General features: G+C 40.7%; 1 protein-coding gene across 1 annotated transcript in view; it reads left to right on the forward strand.

Moving 5' to 3' along the window:
* Positions 1-11191: 11191 nt before the first annotated feature.
* The window catches only part of SLC30A9 (solute carrier family 30 member 9), a 72083-nt gene continuing 55503 nt past the window's right edge, over positions 11192-27771 (forward strand). The window contains exons 1-2 of the mRNA XM_032632582.1: positions 11192-11441; positions 21427-21576. Of these exons, the coding sequence (XP_032488473.1) occupies positions 11330-11441; positions 21427-21576 (262 nt within the window). The 5' untranslated portion in view covers positions 11192-11329. The remainder of the gene's footprint in view (positions 11442-21426; positions 21577-27771) is intronic.

Here is a 27771-nt window from a genome sequence, read left to right on the forward strand (position 1 = left end):
ATATATATTTGATTCTTACAGCACATCTCAATTCAGACTAGCCATATATCAAAGGCTCACTCTCCACGTATGACCACTGGTTAGTGTATTCAACAGCACAGATATGGAAGGTATGAAGGAGGTTGTCAAAGATTCTCTGGTGACCTTGGTGTTACCACATGCTGTTCCCCCAGAGTCTGGGACTAAGACTCCATGGCTGTGAATGGAGCTTAGGGACAAGTTGAACAGATTAAAACACTCCACTGGCTTGTGTACTTATGGACTTTGTGTTGTCTGGATTGCATGGCCTGAAAATGAAGCTGCGATTGAACATCCTTTAGGATTTTGTGTGTCTATTAAATTGACCAACATTAAGACTGCTATATTATAGAGTAAACCACCTTGCTCTTCCATTATACGGTGTATTAGTCTGCTCAAGATGCCATAACAAAATATCACAAACTAGGCGACTTAAACAACAGAAATTTATTTTCTCACAGTTCTGCAGGTTGGGAATTCCAAGGTCAAGGTGCCAGCAAAGTAGATTTCATTCTGAGGCCTCTTGGTAGCCACCATCTCACTGTATGGTCAGGTGGCCTTTCTTTGATGTGTGTACTTGGAGGGAGAGAGAGAAGGATATTTCTCTCTTCCTCCTCTTACAAAGCCACCTATTGGCTTAGGGCCCTACCCTTATGACCTCATTTAACCTTAATTCCCTCCTAAAGGTCCTGTCTCCAAATACAGTCACATTGGGGGTAGGACTTTAACATAAAAATGTGAACAAAATCCACCCCAGTTAGTTAAACAGAAAAGGATTTGTTGGAAAGGATATTGGGCAGCTAACAGCATTTTTTAAAAGGAGGGGAGACTCAGGCTTGGAAGCTCTATAACCAGGAAACGACACAGCTTCCTATTTCAGTTTCCATTGACACGGTCGTCACTATTGCTGGGACACGCCCCTGGGCTTCTGTCTCTACTGCCTCTGAATTTGTGTATTTGTGCCTCACATCTCTTCCCTCGTCAAAACGTGTTCCATGAGATGCCATGCTTTTCCCATTATTTTCTTGCAAGTTGAGGCCTCTCACAGATTTCTGATGGTTGGTTGGAGCCTCTGTCACATCTGTGGGCCCTAGCTGGAAAGGAGCCTGGGAAAGCAAATGCCAGCCTTCCACCTTGGGGAGGTAAACCCACAAGGTGGGAGATTCTCCAGATATTGGAAGCGTGTTCAAACTATGCTGGGCAGCCACAAAATATAAATGTCCTTCACTGGCACTGAGTTCTGTCATTCGAAAAAAACTTCCAGGTCAAGAGGCCTAAATTTAGTTTAAAAAACTTTGTTTAATCCAGATTTTGTTTCCAATAACAACTGTGAAACAATCTGTCTGCTTTCAAATTTACTTTTCTTGATTCCTGACCTTGCTTCTAAGCTTTATCAGTTGCATATTTTCTCATTTGACACGTTGGTAAGTAACAGCCAAAACCCATTGCCTCGGTTTCATCATGGACTTGTATTCCTTGGCTGGGGGGTGGAGTTAGCAAACAAAGTGATGCTTCACTTATGGAAAAGGAATAAGAGTGTGAGCCCATTATCAAAAATACAGCAGGGGTGTAAGATATTGGGCCATCTCAGAGCGTCATGCCTATTACCGTAAAGTCCACAGTATTCAGCAGCAAGGTCGGTGAGAAGCCTGTCGCCCAGTTCAAATGGTATATTAGATTCTATGACTAGTCTTGACACCACATAACCACTTTTTCGATAACCTTTAATATTTCTTTCCTTTTCTTTTTTTTTTTTTGAAAGCAGGAATGACTCTGCTAAATTATTAGATATTTAAGTTTAGAATTCACTGTCATTTCTGCACAGTTCAGTTGCTGAAATAACATGTAGCAGATGCTACAGTGCATGTTAATGAATAATTACTTTTTGTACTATGGCCTCTGACTGTAACATCTGTCACAACCCTGTGGGTTTAGTAATTATTCTTTTGACACTTTCTCAATTTTTTTTTGGCGGAGCCGAGCCGCATGCAGGATCTTAGTTCCCAGACTGGGGATGGAACCGGCGTCCCCTGCCGTGGAATCACAGAGTCTTTACCACGGGATGGCCAAGGAAGTCCTCTAAAATGTTTTTAGCTTTAAAAAAAAAACAAAGCACATTGTTTTGTTTGTTTGTTTGTTTGTTTGTTTGTTTTTTGCTGTACGCGGGCCTCTCACTGTTGTGGCCTCCGGCTATTGTGGCCTCTCGCGTTGCGGAGCACAGGCTCCGGACCTGCATCGGCAGGTGGACTCTCAACCACTGCGCCACCAGGGAAGCCCCACATTGTTTTTTTAATGTTTTGCTGCAGTCTTTAAATTTTGATTTTGTTTGTTTAATTATTTTCTATCTATTAAATTCTTCCATTTGTCCTAATTCTTTAGAAAGTGTAGTGGCTCTTTATGGTCTACTTTTGTTTAAGTATAAAGAGGAATGTGAAATTCTTCAATTGATTTTTTTCTTATTGTAAATAAGCCAAAGCCAAGGTCAAGCTTATTTACCATTTCTGGGGCACAGTTTAGCCTTCAGCTCTCAAGGGCATATTTTCAGCTTGTAACAAGCCATGCTTTGGCTTCCCTTCTTCAAAGTCGGCTCTTTCTTAACCAGGGAACAGGGCAGGGACAGGATTATTTTCTTCCCATTTCAGTTTCTCTATAACTGCTGTGTCCAGAAGTAAATATGGCATAGCCAAAATTAATACCAGAATTGACTCAATCCAACCTCTTTTAAAAAAAAGGCTAAAAATAAAGGCCTGGATATTTTTAGAAAGATCAAATAATCAGTGTCAAATTTCACAGAAATCTGATATATATAGATTGATGTCACGCAAAAGTATTTCCAGCAAGCTACTGAAAGACAAAAGAACAAATGTTGGAGGTGTTAGGAGATAGTGGAGTGAAGTTGATGGGACCAAAGCAGCTGTAATGAAGCATGTCCACCTGCTGAAATATTTAGAGGATGGGTTCACAAGAGGCTGAGAATAAAACAAAGCTAGAATCTAGTCCTGTGTATCTTTTTACCTTCCCATCCCCACTTGCATAGATATTGGAGGCAAGATGATGAGGAGTACTCCCTGTTCCTCTCTCCCTAATTCCCACCAGTGATGCTGAAATGGGGAAGTGGCTTCAGACATGGACAGACCTGGTAGATTGGAAAACCTGTCAGTATCAAGATGCATATGTGAGGATTTAGGAGTTAAAAAAATACACACACAGGGCCTTCCCTTGTGGTGCAGTGGTTAAGAATCCGCCTGCCGACGTGGGGGACCGGGGTTTGAGCCCTGGTCTGGGAAGATCCCATGTGCCATGGAGCAACTAAGCCCGTGAGCCACAACTACTGAGCCCGCGTGCCACAACTACTGAAGCCTGCGCGCCTAGAGCCCGTGCTCCGCAACAAGAGAAGCCACCGCAATGAGAAACCCACGCACCGCAACAAAGAGTAGCCCCCGCTCGCCACAACTAGAGAAAGCCCGCGCACAGCAACAAAGACCCAACACAACCAAAAATAAATAAAATAAATAAATTAAAAAAAGAAAATCTTTATAGAAAAAAAATACAAACACACACACGCACATTTGGTAGAAGCTGATGGGCATTGCCTTTAACATGTAATTTCGAATTGTGACTCAGAAGCAGAGTTTTTCAACAGCACCTCTTTGACATTTCAAGGAGTCTAATTCGTTGTTGTGACAGGCTACCCTGCTTATTGTAGGATGTTTAGCAGCATCTTTGACCTCTACCCACTAGATGCCAGTAGTTACCAGTTGTGACAACCAAAATGTCTCTAGATGTTGCCACTGGTTGAGAATGACTGCTGCAAAGCCAGCATGATGTGGTTAGGCGGGAGAACATGGGACTAAGCTGGGGCGGGCAGGCTGGTAAGGCTGGAGGGGCAGAATTGTGAAAGATGGGAGGAGGTGGTGGATGAGGAAATTGAGTGGAATGCTGGGGATGGAGCAAGTAGTTTCCTAAAAGAGAGGGAAAATATCCTAGAGGCTGAGAGAGCCTTTTAGGAATGTAACCAAAAGTCATGTAACATTTAAGGGGAAAGGCTGCTTGCTCTTCTGATGGTGGGGTCAGGAGGTCAAGAAGGCTAAAGGGCAATACCTTACGTATTGCCTAACTGTGGTAAGGTTGCTGTCCCCTTTCTGTAGGTCCGTGCGGGTTATCTTGCTCACTGTCAGTGAGGATGAGTGGGGATCCCAACAGGCCCCACTGAGGAGAAACTCGGTCCCAAGAGCCCCCTATTTTTTGGTAGCTCCTTGCAAGTCTTGCTGTATCTGTCAGCTCACTCCCAGCTGGCAGCGGTGAGCTACATTCATCTGAAACATACATACCTCTTGCCCCATGTTGTGTTCCATGGCAAGTCTGCAGGCCTCAATCTCAGTTACTCTCGGTGATTCCGACTCTGAGTTCTGTAGGATCAGACGGGATCCATAGTCTACATATCACAGAAATTCTCTCTAGTCGCTGTACCATCTCTCTTCAATGCTCAAAAATTTCCTCCAAATTCATAGCATTGGGACAGGTCAGTAAGCTTGGTGGCTAAGCAAACATCCAAATGGCGATGGAGATATGTCTCCTCTTCTTTTTTTTTTTTTTGCGGTACATGGGCCTCTCACTGTTGTGGCCTCTCCTGTTGCGGAGCACAGGCTCCGGATGCACAGGATCAGTGGCCATGGCTCACGGGCCCAGCCGTTCCGTGGCATGTGGGATCTTCCCGGACCAGGGCACGAACCCGCGTCCCCTGCATCGGCAGGCGGACTCTCAACCACTGCACCACCAGGGAAGCCTTGTCTCCTCTTCTTGAAGACACCCAAGAAGATGTCTTATTCTTGCATGGAAGTGGCAAAGAGTGAACCTAAGTTTAATGGTAGTGGAGTACTCTATGGTCATTTCACAAATAATTGAGAAAAAAAGCCCCCACAAGTACCGTCATAGAATAATGCTGGGGGGAAACTCATAAACCTCTGTCTCTCCACCACCTTCACTGAAGTGTATAACACAGATTTGGAGTCGGAGGGCCTGAGTCTGACTCCAGGTTCTAGCACATCCTTGCTGAGTGATCTTGGGAAAATCAATCACCTTTTCTGAAAAATGGAGATGAAAGTTAGCAAACTGGTCAGAAACCATGTCAATTCCACATTTCACTTCCTGTGCTTCGGCCGGAGAGGTTTGTCTGTACACTCAACGTGTGTCTGTGCAGACCCCCATTGCTTCTGACCTTGGTTGTATAACAGGCAATGACACCCTTGGTGTGGTCATTTTCTTTTTGAAGTGTTCAGATAGGCAAACTCCCTCCTTTCTCAACTTCACAGGGAAAAACATCATAACACCAACAAATATATCCGTGTTCAAAATTAAATTTGTGTTCTTGGTAAGCCTCAGGATAAAGCCACTGACTTTATCTTGTAATGGATTATCTAAGTTTTCCAGATAAACAGTTAAGTTGGTCTCATGATCAGAATCATTATTTTCCCAACGCTACAGACAGGATGAAACCAAGGAATAGCTCAACTATAGAAGCTGTAAGATGTGGAATTTCTGTAAGATGTGGAACTTCTTCAGAGTTAATGGAAAATTTTGCAGGAGTTGTGGTTAATGATAATAATCAAATGACACTGCCCATTTTCCTACTTCTATTTCCATCTATCTGACTTAGTATTCCCTATATTTAGGCATCTATTTCTAACAAAAATTCTCATGAAACAAATTAATATCATGCTGCTCACACAAAAAAAATGGGATATAAAATCTGGGGAAATGCTCTCTCTTGACCTACTGTTCAGAAAACAGCAAAAGACCTTATATTTTCTTCCAAAGGACAAAACCCACTGGCTTAGAAAGTAAAGTTTGGTGGTTAAGAGAGAGATATGCCTTGGTTTCCTCATCTATAACTTGCTAAGGTGTTATGAATGAGATAATGCAAATAGAGGGTGTGGCAATCAGTAAATGATCAATATTGCTACTACTACTATCACTATTTGAAATTATATGTGTATATTTTTAAATTTTCTGTCTCCTCCAATAGAAAATAAGCTCCGTGATGTTGTTACCTGTTTAGTACATATAGGCACCTGCTGAATGTGTCTCAATTTGAGCATTAAAGTAAAGGAAGGATGAGAGTCCTCAAAGAATTTAGGGTCAGTGGAAATTCCCCTGAGGAACTCTAAAACTGATGTTGTTACTGAAACCATGCAACTCAGACTGGGACTTGAACCCACGGGCAGGGACTCAAACCCAGCCCAAACCCAGATTGGGACTTGAGCCCATGATCTTTTAACTGAGATCGCATACCTGGCCTCAGGACTTAATGATGCTCAGGTTCTTGATGTCTCATCACAGGAAGAATTTAGTGAGAGACAAAGTGATAGGTAAGAAGTGGATTTATTTAGAGAGAAACACACTCCACAGACAGAGTTATCCATCTCAGAAGGTGAAAGCAGCACCAGGGTATGGGATTGTCAGTTTTTATAAGGGTGGGTAATTTCATAGGCTAATGAGTGGGAGGAGTATTCCAGCTATTTTGGGGAAGGGGTGGGGATTTCCAGGAATTGGGCCACCGCCTACTTTTTGACCTTTATGGTTGCCCTTGGAACTGTCATGGCGCCTGTGGGTGTGTTACAATGAGCGTCTGTATACTGAGGCTCAAGGTCTAGTGGAAATCAACTTGTCTGCCATCTTGGACCTATTTGGTTCTAATCAGTTTATGTCATGTCCTTGGGCTATGTCATTCTTTTAAAAGTTGTGCCCTGCCCCCTTCCCTCCTATTTCGTTACCTGAAAACTGGGTTTGCTTCTTGGTGGGTGTCCATCCAAGAGACACAACCAAGCTAAAGAAGGGGAGAAGGAAGGATTTATTACTTGCAGCAAGTAAAGGAGAACACTGAGGATCCTTTCCAAAGCAGTGTCTCCCTGAACAGCAAAATTGGGGAATTTTTTAGCTAAGGATACATGCGTGTTCATGAAGGGGCTCCAGCAGAGGAGAATTCAGTATAGAATTGGGGCAAAGGTTGACAGAGTCCAAACGAGTTGATTGAAGTCACGAGGGTCAGGAAAGTTCATCATCATTCCATCCTCCACCTAGGTGGGGGCCTTAGTGCCTACAGAACTCAAAGATAAGTATCAGATTGTTATATGTATCCCTTGAGGAGAAACTAGGACTCTGTTTTATCACTGGACTATTTTTTTTGACTGTTTTTCTTTTGTTTCTGCATTCCCTTGAGATCATTAATTACTAAGACCTGTTCAAGGGCAAGCATTGTGACCAGGCTTAGAGCACACGATGGCTTAGGCCAAAAATGTCATCTCTTATGTCAAGAAAGCCATTCCTAGTTCTCTTTTTCCAGGGGCTCTCTGACCCTAACTGCTTACAACATTGTCTCAATTTTCAGCACTTGGGGAAATTTTTGAGCCTATCCAGCAAGACGAATATATGATGACAATATAGGTGTAAATACCAAGACAAGTGCAGAAGTATTTTAATACAAGTCCATGGAGAACTTATTATGTGATACAGCATTGTGAGGGTTAAAAAAGATAACACAGTATGATTCACTTTATTCTTGAAACTTTTGGCAAGTCAAGTCTTCTAGAGGTTTATTGAAATTAATACAGTGTCTATAAGTCGAGTTATACAATGCTATATTACTACGGCATATTGCCCAGCTATATCAGGGGAAAGGAGGGTAGGAAAAAACTAGCACATGGTGAAATTGTGCTGTACACCAGCAATACGTTCTTCACATCACACAGCTGTTATTAAAATTATTTTAACAACCCTGCAAAAGAATGTATTTAAAAAATGTTTCTTATCACAAAAGGAATGAATATTCCTCTAAGAATTATTAGAAAATACATATAAAGAAAAATTAAAATCCTATTGTACATAAAAGTAAATCCTATGAAGTTTTAACCAGTCTTGATTAAAATGATAGTTGAAACTAGGGGCCAACTTTAAGAATCCAAAGCATTTAAGTTAGCAATATAGTAAAGGCTAATGCAACATATAGTTACCATAAAATTAAAGTTAAGCCTTTATGTATTTTATATCATAATGCTGGATTTCTGCTAAAATCTACTTATAAGGAAAGGATAAGAACTTTCCAGTAATATTCAGATTTTTCAGTAATCTTGAGGTTATATATATTTAAGGAACAGCATTTTTTAAAAAGAAATTTATTAATTTATTTTTGGCTGCGTTGAGTCTTTGTTGCTGCGCACGGGCTTTTTCTAGTTGCGGCGAGCGGGGGCTACTCTTCGTTGTGGTGCGCGGGCTTCTCATTGCGGTGGCTTCTCTTGTCGTGGAGCACGTGGCACATGGGCTCAGTAGTTGTGGCACACGGGCTTAGTTCCTCTGCAGCATGTGGGATCTTCCCGGACCAGGGCTCGCACCCGTGTCCCCTACATTGGCAGGTGCATTCTTAACCACTGCGCCACCTGGGGAGTCCCAGGAACAGCATTTTTTAATGTTTAACCACTTAATGTTTTAATCCATGTTTGTCATAGTAAGTTAAATTGCTTACCATTCTTGTGATAATTTAATCACTGTCACCTCACTGGTTGTAGTTTCTCAATCAGCATAAAAGACTGTGTTGATTCTCTTAAAATTGGGAACATAGTAATTTATTTCCCCTTGAATTAGTTATTTTGTAGTGAAACTGAGCAAGACCCTGTGGGGCCTTTCCATGTCTCCTGTTTCTTACTTATAGGAAAAAGGCTACAGCCTCCCAGACCCTCTCCAAGTTACGAGTTATTCAAAGTTACTAATTAGGGAAGTGAAGGAATGCAGAAACAAAGGAGGAGCAGTCAAGAAACAATAGTGCAAAAATAAAGCAGGGTCCTGGTTCCTACTCAGTAGATATACATAACAATATACCTCTGAGTTCTACAGGAACTAAGGCTCCCCACCCAGGTGGAGGATGGTAACTTCCGGCTGAGCGCAAACCACGTGGACCCTAGACTGGTTGGAACCAGAAGGCTGATGATTGAGATTCTTGGAATCTCAATCTCAACCTGCTACCTCACAACCAACCAGTCAGAGGAAGGTCACACACCCTGCAGACCTTCATCCGAATTTTGCCCGTAGAAACTCTTCCCTGAAAACATTCAGGGAGTTACGGCTTTGCTTGGCCCTGCAATAAACCCTTCTCTGCTCCAGACTCCTACGTCTTGGTTTGTTTGGCCTCTTTGTGCATAGGACACACGAACTTGGGTTCGACAACAGTAATACTACAGTTAAATGACTCATTAATTTTAAAACAAACCATCATGCATTCCATTCGATTAATTTATTTGTGTCAGGCACTGTTTTAGCCCCTGGAAACAGCAGTGTGCAAAACACAAGATTCCAGCATCACGATGTTTATTTTTTATTGAGAGACTGAAAATAAAAAAATAAATACATATATAATTTCAAATATCTAGACATTTTGAAGAAAAGTATACAGGGCAACAGGGTAGATAATAAACAGGCCTATTATAGCGTCGGGAGGAAGAAATTTTCCTCTACTCTTCTAAGTTCTAGTGTTACTGAGTCCAAGCTTGCTCTCTGCTCACCGCACGACAGGCCAATATATCAGAGACAAGGCGTTGAGGCAAGGAACACGACTTTATTCGGAAAGCTGGCAGACGGAGAAGATGGCAGACTAGTGTCTCAAAATAACCACTTTATGGCATCTGGATGTAAGTTTCTTTTATAGAGTCAGAGAGGGAAGTAAAGTAAAAAGGCAGAATACAGAGGGAGAGGTGGGAAGGAAGTAAAGTAAAAAGGACCATGAGTCTTGCAAAACGTCTCCTGGAATGGCCAGGCTCGGGGACATTCACAGGTGGGTAGGGTTCCCTGAGGCAGGCCATCATGTATGATTTTAATAACAAAAGCAACGAAAAGCAAAGGCTAAAGTCAAAGAAACAGATCCAACATGGAGTCAAAATTGGCTCTTCCCTGTTACACTAGCTGGTCTAAGAATTAAATTAACATGAGACAGATTAACAAGAGAAAATCAAACGAAAGTTTAATAACATGTATACATGGGAGAGACCCAGGAAAACTGACTAACTCTCCAAAATGGCCCAAACCCTCACCGTGAATACCATCTTCAGCTAAAGAAAAAAGAGGATGTTGGGGGTAGTAGTTCGGGGCTTCCAAGGGGAGGAAGGCAACTGGTAAGGAGACAAAAAAGCAAATGTTTGGTAAACAAATGTTTGCTGGGCCCACAGAGACAAGAGGACAGAGAGGAATTTTAACAAGCGACTTTGCTAGGTTCCTCCCTGTCTATATACCTAGTGTGTACTACAGTTATCTATGGTGATGGCTCCCTTCTTGGAACAAGTTCTCTATCTATATTCTTTTAGGCAGGTAGGGGAAAGGTCAAAGGTGATGAGTCTTTCGGGCCTTAAAAAAAAAATCAGCCTAAATTAATTCTCTTGCCAAAGAAACCCATTTTGGGGTGGCAAATTTTGCTCCCTTACAATAACTAGGGTGGTCAAGGCAGGCCTTATTCCAGTTTGAGCTAAGACCTGAATGAGCATGTCAGATAAACAACACAGTTAATGCTTGGTGAATATTCTCGTCTCCTTCTCCCTGGGGCCAAACTGACTCCTATTTGCATGTCTGCACATCTGCTTTTACCCAGACAAATCCTGAACGTATAAGTCTTAGTACTGTATATTACAGACAGGAATCCGAGGTTCAGACATTACTAGGGCAAGTTAACTGGTTCTGTGGGTACTTGCCTTCACGGTAATGGCTACACAACGCTGTTGTGATGTACTGTGTTCCAGATCCCGAGGGCACTGAGGACAAATTAGCCTAGGCTTGGGATTATCCAGAAAGGCTCTGGAGAGGGAGAGGCTCAGAAGGCCACTGTCCTTCCTTCCCACCTTACCTCCCATTTCCAACACCATAGCCCAGGATCTGAGCCCAGAAAAAAGAAAAAGGCAGAGCCCTCAACTGCTGTCACTTCTGCCAAGGCTTTCCTGGCGGTTAAGTAGCAAACAACTAACTTGTAGATATCCAAGCAAGGTGCAAACGCAGTAGCGCGTTAACACAAAGCGAATACGCCAAACTTTCTCCGCAGCCACGCCCTACCAAGCTCTTCCGGGGCAAGATCTCGCGATTCGCGCTCTGCGTGTACGTCATTTCCGCTGCCTCCGCGGCCAGGTCATTAAATAATGTTACCATTTCCGAGTTCGCTAAGGCCGCCTGCGGCGGCGCAGGCGTTGGTGTACGGTAGTGTCCGGTCTATGGAGTCAGTTGGTTTCGGCGGCGGAGCGGAGGTAGCAAGCGGTGTTCGAGTGGGGGCTTTTGCCCCGCCAGGATGTTACCGGGCTTGGCCGCCGCCGCCGCGGCCCACAGATGTAGCTGGTCTTCCCTGTGCCGGCTCCGTCTGCGCTGCAGGGCGGCAGCCTGCAGCTCCAGCGACCTCCAGGGTGAGTGTCCTGCGCCGGCCTCTGACTCCGCGGAAGCCGGACTGGAAGACAAGGCCGGGCTCGGCGCCGGGCGCCTCGCCTCGGGAGTATGCCGCCTTGCCCTTTCCCAACCCCAGAACCTTCTTGTCGGACCTCCGCCTTTGCAGTTCAGCCTGCCCAGCCGGCGGCGGCCCCTACAGGCCTCCCTGATCCTGGTCTCGCCCACGGTCCCCGCGGGCATTTGGGGGCAATTCTCGGGCCGGGTCGCATCCATGAAACGGACCACTTCGTTTCAGATAAAACATTACGTGAGCATGGCAGTGCCCGGCGGTGACCGCCCGCCTCCCCCCCGCAGCCAGTGCGAAATTGCTGACTCCACAAAGTTCCAGGGTCTTTTGAGCTCACAGCCTTACCCTTTTTGAGCACTTTGACCGAATAGATTTTCTTACCGTGTTCCTTTTCTCGTACTCCCAACCTGTGTTATTAAATTTTCTACGGAGGAATTTGGGGGTTGCTACGCAACATTTACGAGACATCCTTTAAGATGGGGGTATGACCATCCTACAATTGTTGAATGAGCCCAGTTCGGTTGAACAATCTTTTTGGTGAAAAAGTGTCTACTGGAGCTGTAACCCAGAAAAAAGTGGTTGTCGGGAGGTTTTATCCCTCTTTTTCAGATGTCGTTTCTGACTCAAATTTAAATAGACAGTTTACAAAATAACCTTGAACTTGCAAGTTTTAATTAGGCTTACCTCCGTTTTTGCCGTCATTGGCATGCCATAGGTTGCTTGACACTTGGGAACTGTTAGGAGCAATGAGGGAAGAGACAGAACCAAATCCACCCCTAATCTAATCCTCCAGAGTCTTGGGGATGAAAAGAGTATTTACAGAAACATTTACCCAAAATTTATGTTTGAAAAAACTTGTAGCATGTTTGTGACCTTGCAGTAGAAATTGGAAGTCGTAGTCATTCAAGTTTATAAGTAACATAGGCTAAAATAATGCCTATTCTGTGCAATTATTTTAGAATATGGTCCTTTTATTTGCAATAAATATAAAAACTGGCTTTTAAAATTTCGGAAGGGTTAATTTTAACAGCACTGTTTTGGGTGCTTTTTGGTAGTGATAAAAACGTGTAACTGTGGATTTTTCCTATAATGGAAATGTACCTGATTCTCTTGTGAACAAAATTATTCATCTGGTTGTACTGTACTCCAAAATCCCCAGTTAAACTTTCTGGCCTAGTTACTTTTATTGACCAAGCAGTTTTGGCATTTTACACTTAAATTACGTGGAGTGGCTGTTGAATTTAGTCTAAACTGCCCTTAAGGGTGGGTAAAAAGAAGTTGAAATAGTGTAATTTGTAATCCATTATTGTCTGTTGCTGTCAAGTCGAAAATTATGTGCTCTTTGTCTCATCCCTCTGTGAACTACAGATAATAATCACCTATCTCACCAGTCGGAATGACTGCAAAGTTGTTTGCAGTGTTTATTACCAAAACATTAAAATGTGTTTTCATGCTTAAAAACAGTAGATGTAAAAAATAACCTTGTTTGTACAAATTTAGTTTCAAAAATACTGAAACAGTTTTGAAAAGGGCAACCATAATTATGATAAAGCTTAAAAAATTTATTTAGAAAAAGAGTACTAATTAGAAAAAGAGTACTAAGTACTCTTTAGAGTACTAAGAGTACTAACTAAAAGAGTACTAAGTTGGATGCATGTAAGAAGAAAATATTTGCAGAACTTTTGAGAAAAAATTCTAAAAATAAATATTTTTCTTTGTCAAATAAAGTTTAGTTTATGCTTCTGAAACTACTGTGTGGCTGGGAAAAACTTATAAAGAATAAGTTGAGGAGGAAATCTTGAAGGAAACAACTGCTTCATTTGTATACTTAAAAATGAGAAATGTCTGTGGGTCAAACTAACACTGAAAACATTTAAAGGCAAAAAGCAAGACAATATTCTAGAGCAGCTCTGTCCGAAAGAAATATAATGTGAACCATGTATGTTTTGATTTGTCTGATAGCCATATTTTAAAAAGTAAAAACAGATGAAATTAATATATTTTATCCAGTATATTCAAAATATTTCAACACGTAATCAATATAAAAATTATTGAGATATTTTACATTATCTTTTCTTAGCGTCTCTGGAGTCCAGTTTACACTTACAGCACATCTTAGTTCAGACTCCGCATTTCAAGTGCTCAGTAAACAGTGAGTACTGTATTGCACAGTGCACTTATAAAGTTAGTATCCCTCATTTATAAAGAATTTTTACAAACCAGCGTACATTCCAGTAGAAAAACGGGCAAAGGAAATGAATGGTTTCATAAAGCCATTCGAGTAGCCAATAAAAATGCAAACATGTTCCATACTTACTAATAAGCATAGAAATATAAGTCTAAAGGATTTACTACTCATTGTCTCATATTAGCTAAGTTTTTCATAGTGATTCTTCATATTGAGGATGCAGGAAAGCAGGAACTCTCTTACTACTGATTGGGACGTATAGGTAGTTGAACAGTGTTTTGGAGGTCAGTTATTCTTTATATTAAAAATAACTTTAGGACTTCCCTGGTAGTTCAGTGGTTAAGAATCCGCCTGCCAATGCAGCGGACACGGGTTAGAGCCCTGGTCCGGGAAGATCCCACATGCCACGGAGCAACTAAGCCTGTGTGCCACAACTACTGAGCCTGCGCTCTAGAGCCAGCGAGCCACAACTACTGAATTCCGCGTGCCTAGAGCCCATGCTCTGCAGCAAGAGAAGCCTCCGCAATAAGCCACACACCGCAACGAAGAGTAGCTCCCACTCGCCGCAACTAGAGAAAGCCCGCGTGCAGCAATGAAGACCCAGTGCAGCCAAAAGATAAATAATAAATAAATAAAACCTTACTTAAAAAAAAAAAAAGAACTTTATGGGGGCTTCCCTGGTGGCGCAGTGGTTGAGAGTCCGCCTGCCGATGCAGGGGACACGGGTTCGTGCCCCTGTCTGGGAAGATCCCACATGCTGCGGAGCGGCTGGGCCCGTGAGCCATGGCCGCTGAGCCTGCGTGTCCGGAGCCTGTGCTCCACAACGGGAGAGACCACAACAGTGAGAGGCCCGCGTACCACAAAAAAAAAAAAAAAAAAAGAAAGAAATTTAAAGGTATATGCCGTCTCACCCAACAATTCTATTTAAAGGGATTTGCTTTCAAGAAATAATCAGATACATATTAAAATCTGTGCACAAGTTTATTATTAATAGTGGTAAATAGGTAACATTTATAGTTATGAAGAATAGGAAACGTTATGGTACAACTATTTTTTATTTTATTTTTATAAATTTATTTTTGGCCGGTTGGGTCTTCGTTGCTGTGTGCAGGCTTTCTCTTGTTGCAGTGAGTGGGGGCTACTCTTCGTTGTGGTGTGCTGGCTTCTCATTGCAGTGGCTTCTCTTGTGGAGCACGGGCTCTAGACACACAGGCTCAGTAGTTGCGGCTCACAGGCTGTAGAGCGCAGGCTCAGTAGTTGTGGCGCACGGGGTTAGTTGCTCCGCGGCATGTGGGATCTTCCCAGTTCAGGGCTCGAACCCGTGTCCCCTGCATTGGCAGGTGGATGCTTAACCACTGTGCCACCAGGGAAGCCCTGGTACAGTTATTAAGGGCTGGTGATAGATGCAAACATTTTTTTAAAAAAATCATAATTTAGAAGAATATTTAGTGACGTGGGAAAATGCTCTTGAAACTAGAAAAAATGTAGTAAGAATATATACTATGATATTACCAGTGACTTTCTCTAGAAAATTTTTTAAATTAACTTTAGTGTTTTTCAAATGATCTACACAAACATATACTTTTAAATAATAAAAATATTACTTAGTTTCTCTAGTAAATATGCCCTTTTTAAAAAAAAGTTCTTTTGGCTTTGCATAAGCACTTATTTTATTTGTTCATGTATTTATGTCTTGCCTCATTTGACAATGATTTGAGATGGGAAGATGCTCCTTTAAGGACTACATGCCAAATCAGATATGTGCTTTTGCTTAAGTCCGAGATTAATAAAAGTATAGTTTTTAAATAAAAATATAGAAATTGACCTTTGTATTTTTAAATTTCTGTCTGCAATCTGCTAGTATTACCGTACGAAAAGTAGAGTGGGAATTTAACCCCTTAAATAACTAATAGGAACATTGACAGTTATAAAAAAGACCATTTTGGCAGGCTGACAGCATGATTCTGTGTAGTTCAGGTTAATAATAGGGTTACCTGTAAAATGAGGTTAACCACGGTATGTGCTTCATAGGGTTTTTGTGAGTGAGGATCATTCAGGAAAGAGGTACCAGGCATTGTAGTTGCTGGTGGTGCAGTACTGAACAAGACAGACACAGTTTCCACCTTTTTTGGAAATGAGGAATGAGAAAACATATCTAAATGCTATAAAGGAAATAAGCAGAGTGATGGGCTAGAAGGTAGCCAGCAGGGGCCATTTCATTAGCTGTGCTGGCCTGGGACTCCAGCTTTCCTGAGGAGGTGGAAACTGAGCCAAGGCATGAAAAATGAAAATGAGCAAGCCAAGCGAACATCTGGGGCAAAGAGCAATCCAGGCAGAGCAAATAGAAACCCTAGAGACTAGACTTGTATTCAGGCGCCGGAGGAAACGTGCTGTGGCTGGAGTGTGGTTGGAAGGGGAGGGGTGTGTGAAATGAGATTGGGGAGGCATCATAGCCTTTTGGGTTGTAGGTTTAAAAAAAAAGCAAGTGTTTAAAAAATATCATTCTGACTACTGTGTAGAGAATGGATTGGAAAGGGAAGAGTGTAAATAAGGAGATCACTGGGGGCTATTAATTAGAGTTACCTACGCAAACAGGATTGTGGTTGGGCCATGGTACTTAGCAGTGGAGATGGAGAGATGTAGATGGCTTTGAGGTATGTTTTGGGATATCAATTATAGTGTGGTAATACAGGTAAAGCATTTAGTACAGTGGCACTTGGCAAATCCTTAATGTATTTGATATTTTTTCCCCCTTTTCCTAAGCAAATATTTACAAGAATTAAGGCAGCAGAGTTGGTGTGCCAAGATGCAGTGCAGGAAGTTGTATATTCTTTACATACTCCAAAAAAAAAAAAAGGATTCCCTATTGCTTACTCTGTTCTGGTGAAAAATCACATCAGCAATAGTCCTGAAGGTTGAGCCACCTGGTCTAGGTCACACTTTTGCTTGCCAGATGATTAGACATAAGAGGGATTTTCCTGCATTTTTTGTTAGCTGAAAGCATAAAAGTAAACTAAAGATAGTCAGTGTGTTACTATTAGCAGTATAATATTTGAAGTAATTTAACAATGGATGTATTTTTAATTTAAAATTTTAGGCATTTGGGGAACATACAGAAAAGTATAAGGTATAGAGTAAAAATTATGCATAATCCAGATATTTCACCAGTAGCATTTTTGAATAGTTGAAACCAAGCTGTATTATTTTGTCTCCTGCTTTTTTTAATGCAACATCATGATTCAGTTATACACACACACGTATATTCTTTTTCAGAATGTATATTTTCAGAATATACATATATTCTTTTTTAGATTCTTTTCCATGGTAGGTTATTACAAGGTATTGAATGTAGTTCCCTGTGCTATACAGTAGGTCCTTGTTGTTTATCTGTTTTATGTTTAGTAGTGTATATATGTTAATCTCGAGGTCCTAATTTATCCCTCCCCTCTTTTCCCCTTTGGTAACCATAAGTATGTTTTTCTATATTTGTGAGTCTGTTTCTGTTTTGTAAATAAGTTATTTGTATCACTTTTTAGATTCCACATATAAGTGATATCATATGATATTTGTCTTTCTCTGTCTGACTTTCACTTGGTATGATAATCTCTAGGTCCATCAATCTGCAATGGTCTCTCTTTTTAAAAAAAGTATTTATTTATTGGCTGTGCTGGGTATTAGTTGCGTGCTGCAGGATCTTCATTGCTGCCTGCGGGATCTTTAGTTGTGGCATGCGGGATCTAGTTCCCTGACCAGGGGTCGAATCTGCTCCCCCTGCATCCGGAGCACGGAGTCTTAACCACTGGACCACCAGGGAAGTCCTGCAATGGTCTCTGAAGAAAAGAGACTGGGGCTCCCCTGATGGCGCAGTGGTTTGAGTGTCCACCTGCCGATGCAGGGGACACGGGTTCGTGCCCCGGGAAGATCCCACATGCCACGGAGTGGCTAGGCCCGTGAGCCATGGCCGCTGAGCCTGCGCATCCGGAGCTCTGTGCTCCGCAACGGGAGAGGCCCCGCGTACCGCAAAAAAAAAGAAGACTTAGGTGCAGGTTTGTCTCTGGTCCTGAAATTAGCCTGAAGCAAAACATTTCAAACCGTTAAGAAATCTTTTTGTTTGTTTTTAGTTATTATTATTGCAGAAGCAACATACACAGTAGACAGAATTGTCAGTTTGCGTGGGAGAAAAAAAGAGTTTTTTGTATTGTTGTATTTGTATTGTTTTTGTATTGTTTGTATTTTGTATTGTTGTAGTATGAAAAGGCTAAATTTCCTCCAAAAGCCAGAGTAAGTGGTAGGTGACAAACAAGATTGGAGAGAGGACAAAGGGTGATCAGTAACAATGTTATTAGGAGTTGCAGAGGCAGTAACAGTAAAATAAAAGCAGAGAAAAGTGATTGTTTCGACTAGACTGATAAGATACCAGTAGCTCTGCAGTCTCGATGAACAGCCTTGTATATGCAGCAATGAGAAGTTCCTTGTCCAGGCCCATAGAGTAGTGAGCACCAAACTAAAGACTAATCTAACCATAACATAGCTTATTTTAGAAGTCACCTTGAAGAAAGGGTATGAATGGTGGTTACTTTTTTTTACTGTCTTTCTGCCTTCTAGAATTAATTAACAAATTCAGTAATTTATTCAACAAATGGTTGAGTTTCTACTGCTATGTGTTAGGTATTCTGTTTTATTGAATCAAATGTGGTCTTGTGTATTTTTTAGAATATAAAATGTTAAAGGTAGAAACATTATGCAATTTCTGTGTAATTTTCAATCTTGTATTCATGGCAAATGTGTACTTTTAAAGCTGATACCTAGAGGCTTCCCTGGTGGCACAGTGGTTGGGAGTCTGCCTGCTGATGCGGGGGACACGGGTTCGTGCCCCCGCCTGGGAGGATCTCGCGTGCCGCGGAGTGGCTGGGCCCGTGGGTCTTGGCCGCTGAGCCTGCGCCCGGAGCCTGTGCTCCGCGGCGGGAGAGGCCACAGCAGTGAGAGGCCCACGTGCTGCAAAAAAAAAAAAAAAAAATTAAAGCTGATACCTAAAATTCTACTAAAGTTAAAAAGTAATTACTTTTTGAAACGGTGAGCAAGGAAGCTATCAAGATTACTAAGATAGTGTCAAAGGACACAGGAGTTGGGAATTCCCTGGTGGTCCAGTGGTTAGGACTCTGCGCTTTCACTGTTGAAGTTAAGGGTTCGATCCCTGGTCAGGGAACTAAGATCCCACAAGCCGTGGGGAGAGGCCAAAAACGAAAAGGACACAGGAGTCAATTTGAAGAGACCCCTACTGGCCCAAAACGGGATGGACAGTTTGGACATAAATCAGGATAATGACTAAAATGGATGGATATACATCAAATAATGTTTAAATCTATGGAATCATAGTGATACATACACATGCAAATTATTGTGTCACTATTGCAGGATGGTAGGTAGTGAACTCATTATTTTGAGAACTGGTAAATAAAGGGAAAAAATTAAGCATACAGCGTGACTTTCTTATATGAACTATACTGCTGGATAACCAAATACATGAAGGGAATTTTCTCTTTGTAGAAGTATTCTGACTAAAAAATGAAGTGATAAAACTATAATATCACCATTTTGTAACCACCTGAGGAATAAATGATTCTAGGCATTGAACAACAGCAGACACTATCACAAATAGAGATAACCAAATATTATGTGGCTCCTGGTTAAAGAACACATCACCACTTATCAAGTAGTGTTGTCCTAATAAAAAGGAACCTGAATTTGGATAAAGCCTTTATATCCATCGATTTATAGAACGCATAGAAGTACAGGTTAAACAACACCATGGGAATTAAATCAGTAAAATTCAGACTGGAAAACAGGACAAAAATTTAGTACAAACAGCTGGTTTCTTCAATATAAAAATTGGTCTAAAACACATATCCTGTAGAAGAGAGACGTAAAAGACATCTCAGTCAATTGTAGTATGTGGACCAAATTAAGATCTGTTCACATACACAAAAATTATGACTTGTAACTGGAAATTGAGGATATTTGATGATACTAAGGATTATTTTTTTACTTGCAATGGTGGTATGGCTATGTTTTAAAAAGTTCTTATCTCTTAGAATGCATACTGAAATATTTATGAATGAAATTATTTTATGTCTGAGATTTACATCAAATTAATATGTAGGTGGGGAGATGCAGGTGCAGGCAGAGGTGAAACAAGGTTGGCCATGAGTTGATAGTTGTTGAAGTAATGAGTATGTGTACGTTTATTGTACTGTTTTTTTCTACCTTTGCATATAATTGAAATTTTCTGTAATAACGTTTTAAAAATTAAGGAGAACCTTGAAAAAGATCTAGGATCAAGTCACGAAAACATTGTCCTCTTCTGAGGAAGGATTTTTAGACTGTAGTAATCCCTCTTTAAACACCTTAGCACAGTCTCTATAGAAGTGTTTCATCAGTGGGTAAAAAAAATGTTGGTGTCATAGTGTTTTTCTTAGGTAATAATCACAAAAGATATTTTGAATAGGGCTGACAAGTCGGAACACCAGTGGCTGTGGTGAAGAAGATGCTTTCCTGGAGGGTGGGTTTCTTAGGAGAATTTGCTTTAACCCTTTCTTCACTAATTTTGCTGGTAGGTTACATATTTTTATTTATTTTTTGTGGTACGCAGGCCTCTCACTGTTGTGGCCTCTCCCGTTGCGGGCACAGGCTCCGGACGCGCAGGCTCAGCAGCCATGGCTCACGGGCCCAGCGACTCCGCGGCATGTGGGATCTTCCCAGACCGGGGCACGAACCTGTGTCCCCTGCATCGGCAGGCGGATTCCCAACCACTGCGCCACCAGGGAAGCCCCAGAAAAGTTTCAACTCTTAAGTGCTTAACCCTCCACTCTTGGAGAAACTTGACTGTTTCTAATGATATAATTTCATTATTTCACCTAAAACTTTAGAAAATATATAAATTATACCTAAACAAGATTTTCGAGTTTTAAGTACTCAGCGTAAAAAAATAACAGCAAGAGGGTCACATGAGAGTAGAGACAGATAGATTTACTTTTCTACCACTTTGATGCAAATGTGGAATATATTTTCCTTCTGTATTTCAGCCCTCTAAAGCTCACAGTCAACCCAGATGCAACAGCTAAAGTGCTTTGTAATTAGTCTTCTATTCTTCCCTCAATTAGAATTCCCATATAGGGAGAAATCTCACCAAATGTTGATCTAATTATCTGATTTAAAAACATCAGTGACAGTATGAATGACTGATTAATATAATTCACATATTGACTGTGAAATGAAAGATGACTCAGTCTCCGTCTAGCAGAAGGAAGATGCAGGGTAGTTTTGAGTAGGACACCCTCCTGACCTTCCCCTTCTCAGAGTTCTTATTCTGAAAAGTACATTATGCCATTTTTTTTATCATGCAACCAGCATACAAAATAAAGAATATCTTTTAAATGCCAGAGACCTTTCAGAACAGCTGAATAATACAAATATTTTGATTTTATATAATTTTAAAAGTTACCATATAAATAAATTTGCAAATTAGGGGAAAAATATTTTCTTTTCCTTTACAAAATATAGACCCTGTATACCTAGGGCTCAATGAAACACCTCCATGGAAAGGGTGGCTTAGCATTGTGCATTTGGATATTTAACAGGATGAAAGTTTTACTGTTATTCTGTAAAATTATTCTCTTATCATAGGTATGTTTTATTGGGTGTAAAAATCCTTATTTGAAATTTGTTTGAAATTAAAATTTTTTTCTTTCAGAATGGCAGAATTTAGTGACATTTGGGAGCTTTTCAAATATTGTTCCCTGTTGCCCACTGAATCAAGTAAAGTCGTATTCCACAAATGTTCAGAAAGGACGGGGGTCACAAACTCACAAAATGGAAAAAGTACCATCATTTGATGAAGCAGGTATGTATAAATCTTTTAAAAGTTTTCTTCTGTATACTGGGATCATTTGGGTAAGATTATTTGTTCCTTGAATGTTTGACAGAACTTACATGTAAAATCATCTGGACTAGTGTTTTCTTGGTGAGGAGTCATTAAACTGCTAACTTAATTTCTTTTGATTTTTCTATTTCTTTTTGACTCAGTTTTGGTAAGTTCTGTTTTTTTCTAGCAATTTATCCACTTCAACTAAACTTTTAATTTATTGGCATGAAGTTTATGGTACTCTCTGTATACTTTTAGCAGCATATGTAGTTACACCCTTTTTTCCATTCCTAGTGGTGTTTGTCTTATTTTCTTGATTAATTTTGCCAAAACTTTGTCTATTTTATTATTTTTCCAAGTAATCTTTTTACTTTGAATCTATATCATATGTTTGTCTCTTATTTCATTAATTTCCACTCTTACCTTAAATATATTCTCCTTTCTGCTTCCTTTGTATTTACTCTGTTATTCATTTTTTAACTATCATATCAGTTAGCTATTTTGCTCATTTATTTTGAACCTTTCTTCTTAAAGTAGGAATTTAAGTCATAGTTTTATTGGGTATAAAAATCCTTATTATTAGTTTGTTTGAAATTAAAAAACTTTTTTTCTTTCAGAATGGTAGAATTTAGTGACATTTGGAAGCTTTTCAAATACTGTTCCCTGTTGCACACTGAATCAAGTAAAGTTGTACTTTCTTTTAGTTTTACCTAAAATTTTGCATTATGTGTTTTGAAGCTATGTTGTTAGATGCATACACATGTAGAATTGTTACATAACACTGATGAATTAGACCTTTTATTGTTATGTAACAACTCTTTTTTTTTTTTTTTTTAGTGACATCTTCAGATTTCATTGGTATTTGCCAATGAAATGGCAAATGGTGTAATTTTTCCTGTCCTTTGGCTTTAACCTGTTTTTGTTCTAATTTGATAATCTTTGTCTTTTAACTGAAATTTTAGTCTGTTTACATTTACTGTAATAATCGATATGTTTGGACATATTTCTGCCATTGTATCATGTGCTTCCCTGTGCGTTTTTATTTTTTTTAATTCCTTTTTTGCCTTCTAAAAAAACCTTTTTTTTCTCATTCCATTATCCCCTCTCCCTCATACACAGAAACAACACACACTTGCTTGGGAGTTATATACTTTATGTCTGTACTAAAGTCTAAAGGTAATTGAAAAGTTTACTTTCCTTCTGAAAAATACAAAGAACTTAGAATGTTTTAACTCTGGTCACCCCCTCCAAACTCACATGTGATTTGTTTGCTAGTATTTTGTGTCTATTCTGCTCTCTTTTCCTTCTATAAAATAAACATTGCTATTTGTTCAAATTTATCTAAAATCTTTGTTAACCATCTTTTCTTATTTCTCTGCTCTTTCTGTCTGATGTAGAATACATCCTATAGAAATTCCTTTAGGTGAGGATCTTTCATGGTAAAGGCACATTTTAATATCTTATTCCACTGTCTTTTGGCTTTCACTGTTGCTGTTGAGAAGTCAGATATTTTGCCTTTGTTTCCATGTCTTTTCTGTTTGTCTGCTTTTTAAATTTGATTAACTGTATTTTGAAAGTCTTTTTCTTTGGTGTAAACTGCAGTTTTACTATGAAGTGACTAGGTGTGTATTTCTTTGTATTTACCCTGCCTGAGATTTGTTGGGCTTCCTGGATCTGAGAATTGGCATTTTTCTATCAATTCAATTCTGGAATTCTACAATTCTCTGTCACTGTCCCTTGAAGTATGTATTACCCCCTCTCATTTCTCTTTTATCTCCTTTTGGAACTCTAGTTAGAAATATTTTGGATCTTCTTGCTTTAATTTCCATTTCTCTAAACCTCTCTGACATACTTTGTATTTCTTTATGTTTCTGGCCTAGATCCTGGGTTATTTCCTTAGGCCTACCTAGTTCACTAATTCCCTCTTTAGTTGCCTCTAATCTGCGGGTTGGTACATCTGTTGGGTTTTTAATTTTAATGATTATATTTTTCATTTCTAGAAATTATTTCTATTTTTCATCTTGGTTGGTTGGTCTCTTGCTCCTTGCTTATGTTTTCAGACTTCTTTATTATTAGGCGTATTAAACATAGCTATTTTATAATCTGGGACTGAAAATTCTGCTCTCTGAAATCTTTGGTTCTTACTGTATTATCTTTTTCCTCCATTTCTTGCTCTCATTCATGATGCCCTATCTGTTTTTAAACTGAGAAGTGTTCATTTTCCATGTAGTTTTATATCTTGGAACTATTTGATGTCTCTGATTGAGGATGTGTTCCTGCATAGAGAGTTTGCATTTGCCTCTGTTAGCTGCTGGGGACACAACTTGGGACCACATTAAATTAAAGTCAGCTTAAGATTTTTGGACCACGTTGGTAGCATGAATTCAGACTATAAACTTGTGTGAGCTGCCTTATCCTTAGGATTTTCAGGGGAGTTTTTCTCTTCTCCACTATGTGACACCAGAATAGGTGCAGGCTTGCTTCCTTGCTATCCCCTTCTCTGTGTGTTTTTTCTAGGTCACAGTAATGCCAGGTGTCTAGGTTTTTTTCTGGGTATCTCCTGTTAGACTCTCCGTCTTTAGCAGAACCTAGTTTTATTCTTTGTTCTCCCATGCCCCTTGCAGCTGTGGAAGTAGAATCTCAAAGAATGTAAGCTTCAACAGAAATCATCAGGGAAAAAACTGGCTTTGGTCTGCTCTCTTATTCTACAGAGGTCCTGCTTTCCCTTCATTTTTGCCCTCTTCACATCATTTTGCTAGCTTAGCAATGCATTTGAAAAGTTTTTTATTTCCTAGTCTGCTGTGCAGCATTAAAAAGAAGTCCTTGGGGCTTCCCTGGTGGTGCAGTGGTTGAGAGTCTGCCTGCCGATGCAGGGGACGCGGGTTCATGCCCCGGTCCAGGAGGATCCTACATGCCTCAGAGTGGCTGGGCCCGTGAGCCATGGCCGCTGAGCCTGCGCGTCCGGAGCCTGTGCTCCGCAACGGGAGAGGCCACAACGATGAGAGGCCTGCGTACCGAAAAAAAAAAAAAAAAAAAGAAGTCCTTTATTTATTCATTTATTCATTAATTTATTCAAGGAGTATTTATTGAGCACATTTTATATGGCAGCAAATGAGAATGACTCTCTGAGTTTATATTCTCTTTATTACTAAAATAGAAAATTAAGCAAAAAAAGTATAGTAAGTACTGTGATGGAAGAAATACTGTGTGCTGGAGGGACACCTAACTGAGTCTTGCATGGTTGAGGAAGGTTTCCATAGGAAATGATATCTAATTAGTGACCTGAAAGTAGGCATTGATGTGATGAATGGTGGAGAAAAAAGGTAACACTGCAAGTAACTTAGTGTGTCTAGACTAGTGAGTAGAGGATCTCGTGGTGGGGTTGGTAGTTTTGAAAGTACAAGGGGTGAAACTCAAGAGGTAAACAGTAGTCAGATTAGGGTTTTGTTTAGGAGTTTGGGCTGTTTTGTAGGCAGTGGGAATCTATTGGAGTATTTTAAGTAGAGGAAGTACTTAATCAGATTTAAGATTTTAGAAAGATAACTAGATGCAGACTGGAAAACAGATTGCAAAGGAGGGAGACTGAAAGCAGTAATACAAATGAGGCTGTAGTCTAGGTTAATGTCAATGTTTTTTTAAGGGAGTAGGTGAACGCAAGAGATTTAGGAGCTGAGTAATTAAGACCTGGTGATTGAATTTGGGGGACTGAAAGAGAGAGGGTCAAGTAAAGGACAGTGCATGGTTACTGGATTGGATTGGGTGACTGTGTCGGTGATTTCATTGATTTCTAAAATTAAGGGACTTCTCTGGTGGTGCAGTGGTTAAGAATCTGCCTGCCAATGCAGGGGATGTGGGTTGATCCTTGGTCTGGGAAGATCCCACATGCCACAGGGCAACTAAGCCTGTGCGCCACAACTACTGAGCCTGTGTTTTAGAGCCTGTGAGCCACAGCTACTGAGCCTGTGTACTGCAACTACTGAAGCCCGTGCACCTAGAGCCCATGCTCTGCAACATGAGAAGCCACTGCAATGAGAAGCCTGCGCACTGCAACGAAGAGTAGCCCCCACTTGCAACTAGAGAAAGCCTGCGCGCAGCAACGAAGACCCAGCACAGCCAAAAGTAAATAAATAAAATAATCTATAAAAAAATAAAATTAGGAATACCAAAGCTGGAGTATATATTAATGAGAAGGTGAGGATTCATTCTTGGACATCTGGATCATAGGTGCCTCTGGGGCATCTTAGCAGATGACTAGTAGGCAGTTGGTTATGCTACTTTTCTACTGTGAGACATGATCTTTTGGCTGGATGAGTGCAGTAGCCTCTCCCGGGGCTCCTTAATTCCACTCTTACTTTCTCATTATATTTCAGCCAAACCAGTCTCCTTTTGGTTCTTAGAAAATACCAAACTTATTCTTGTTTTAGGGTGTGTGCTCTAGTTGCTTTTTCTTTCCAAGATGCCCTTCTTCATGTGGCTGACAGTTTTGGTCATTTACATCTTTTTAAAAATATAAATTTATTTATTTGCTTAATTAATTAATTAATTTACGGTATGCAGGCCTCTCACCACTGCGGTCTCCCCGCTGCGGAGCACAGGCTCTGGACGCGCAGGCTCAGCGGCCATGGCTCATGGGCCCTGCCGCTCCGCGGCATGTGGGATCCTCCCGGACCGGGGCACAAACCCGTGTCCCCCGCGTCGGCAGGCGGACTCTCAACCACTGCGCTACCAGGGAAGCCCTATTTTTAAATTTATTTTATTTTTGGCTGCGTTGGGTCTTTGTTGTTGCGCGCGGGCTTTCTCTGGTTGTGGTGAGTGGGGGCTACTCTTCGTTGCGGTGCACGGGCTTCTCATTGCGGTGGCTTCTCATTGTGGAGCACGGGCTCTAGGCTCGCGGCTTCAGTAGTTGCAGCACGCAGGCTCAGTAGTTGTGGCGCACAGGCTTAGTTGCCCTGTGGCATGTGGGATCTTCCTGGACCAGGGCATGAACCCATGTCCCCTGCATTGGCAGGTGGATTCATAACCACCGCACCACCAGGGAAGTCCTGGTCATTTACATCTTAAATGAATGACATGTCAGCTCTGCACACCCAGTCAGTCTTTAATATTACACTGATTTTAATTCTCTGTGTAGTTAGCACTTATTACTGACTGATATTTTCAGTATCTGCTTTATTTTTCCCCCCGTTTCCAAGCCTCGTGATAGCAGGAACTTCAGTGCCTATAGCAGTGGCTTGCCCATAGTAGGGGTTTAATATTTTGTACATAAGTGAATGCATAGAGTTCTAACCTGGTGATAGAGATTTAGGAGTTATTAGCTACACCCAGGTGGTAACTGAAGTCATGAGTGTGTTTGAGACAGTATAGGGAGAGAGTTTAGATTGGGGAGATAAGAGCTAGTACAGAATCCCCAGTGAGTAAGGGACAAGTGGAAGAGGAGGAGCTTGCAAAGAATACTTGAGGAGGTGCAGTCTGGAGAGGTAAAAGAAAAGCCAAGGAGAGTGTGGTGTTAGGAGAAGAGAGAAGAATAATAAACATAATAAACATTTCAAGACTGTCTTTCCTATAGTCGGATGTCTTTCACAGGGAAGATTTTACAGATTCCTTGAGAAACCTGTGTTTGTGTTTATGATGCCTGTTTTTCATCCTTTTCCCTAAGCCTCATCTTCTCTTGGGCTTACTATGCAGTTTTAGCCAGTTTCTTCTCTTTTCCTTGTGGTGATGGAGAACTGCTGGGGTAAATATTGATTGAGAGTTTGATATTAGAGGATGAAGGAATGGAGGGTGTCATGAGTCCCTAAGTTCCAGAAATAAGCATATTTATTAGAACATTGAAATGGGAGAAGAAACAGATGATGAAATAATATAATTAAAGGTAAAACATGTTATAATGCTTTTCTGAGATGAACATCGACTCAGGCAAAAATATTTAATGTTGGTTCAACTATACAGAAGGCTTGAAATTGAAATCTGTGACTAGGTTTCTTTTTTCTCTGCTGACTGAAATTAAGATGTTATTTTATTTTATTATATACGAAGTACATTGTTTATTGATTGTTTTATTTTGGGCTCAAGTTTTCAGAATTTGCTTAGGCCAAATTAGACCTTGTTAACCATCAGATAGACAGCAAGTAATTGCTTGCTTGAAAGATAATTTGTATATTTAAGAGTTTGAGA

Source organism: Phocoena sinus, chromosome 5, assembly GCF_008692025.1.
Source record: "Phocoena sinus isolate mPhoSin1 chromosome 5, mPhoSin1.pri, whole genome shotgun sequence".
Lineage (NCBI taxonomy): Eukaryota > Metazoa > Chordata > Mammalia > Artiodactyla > Phocoenidae > Phocoena > Phocoena sinus.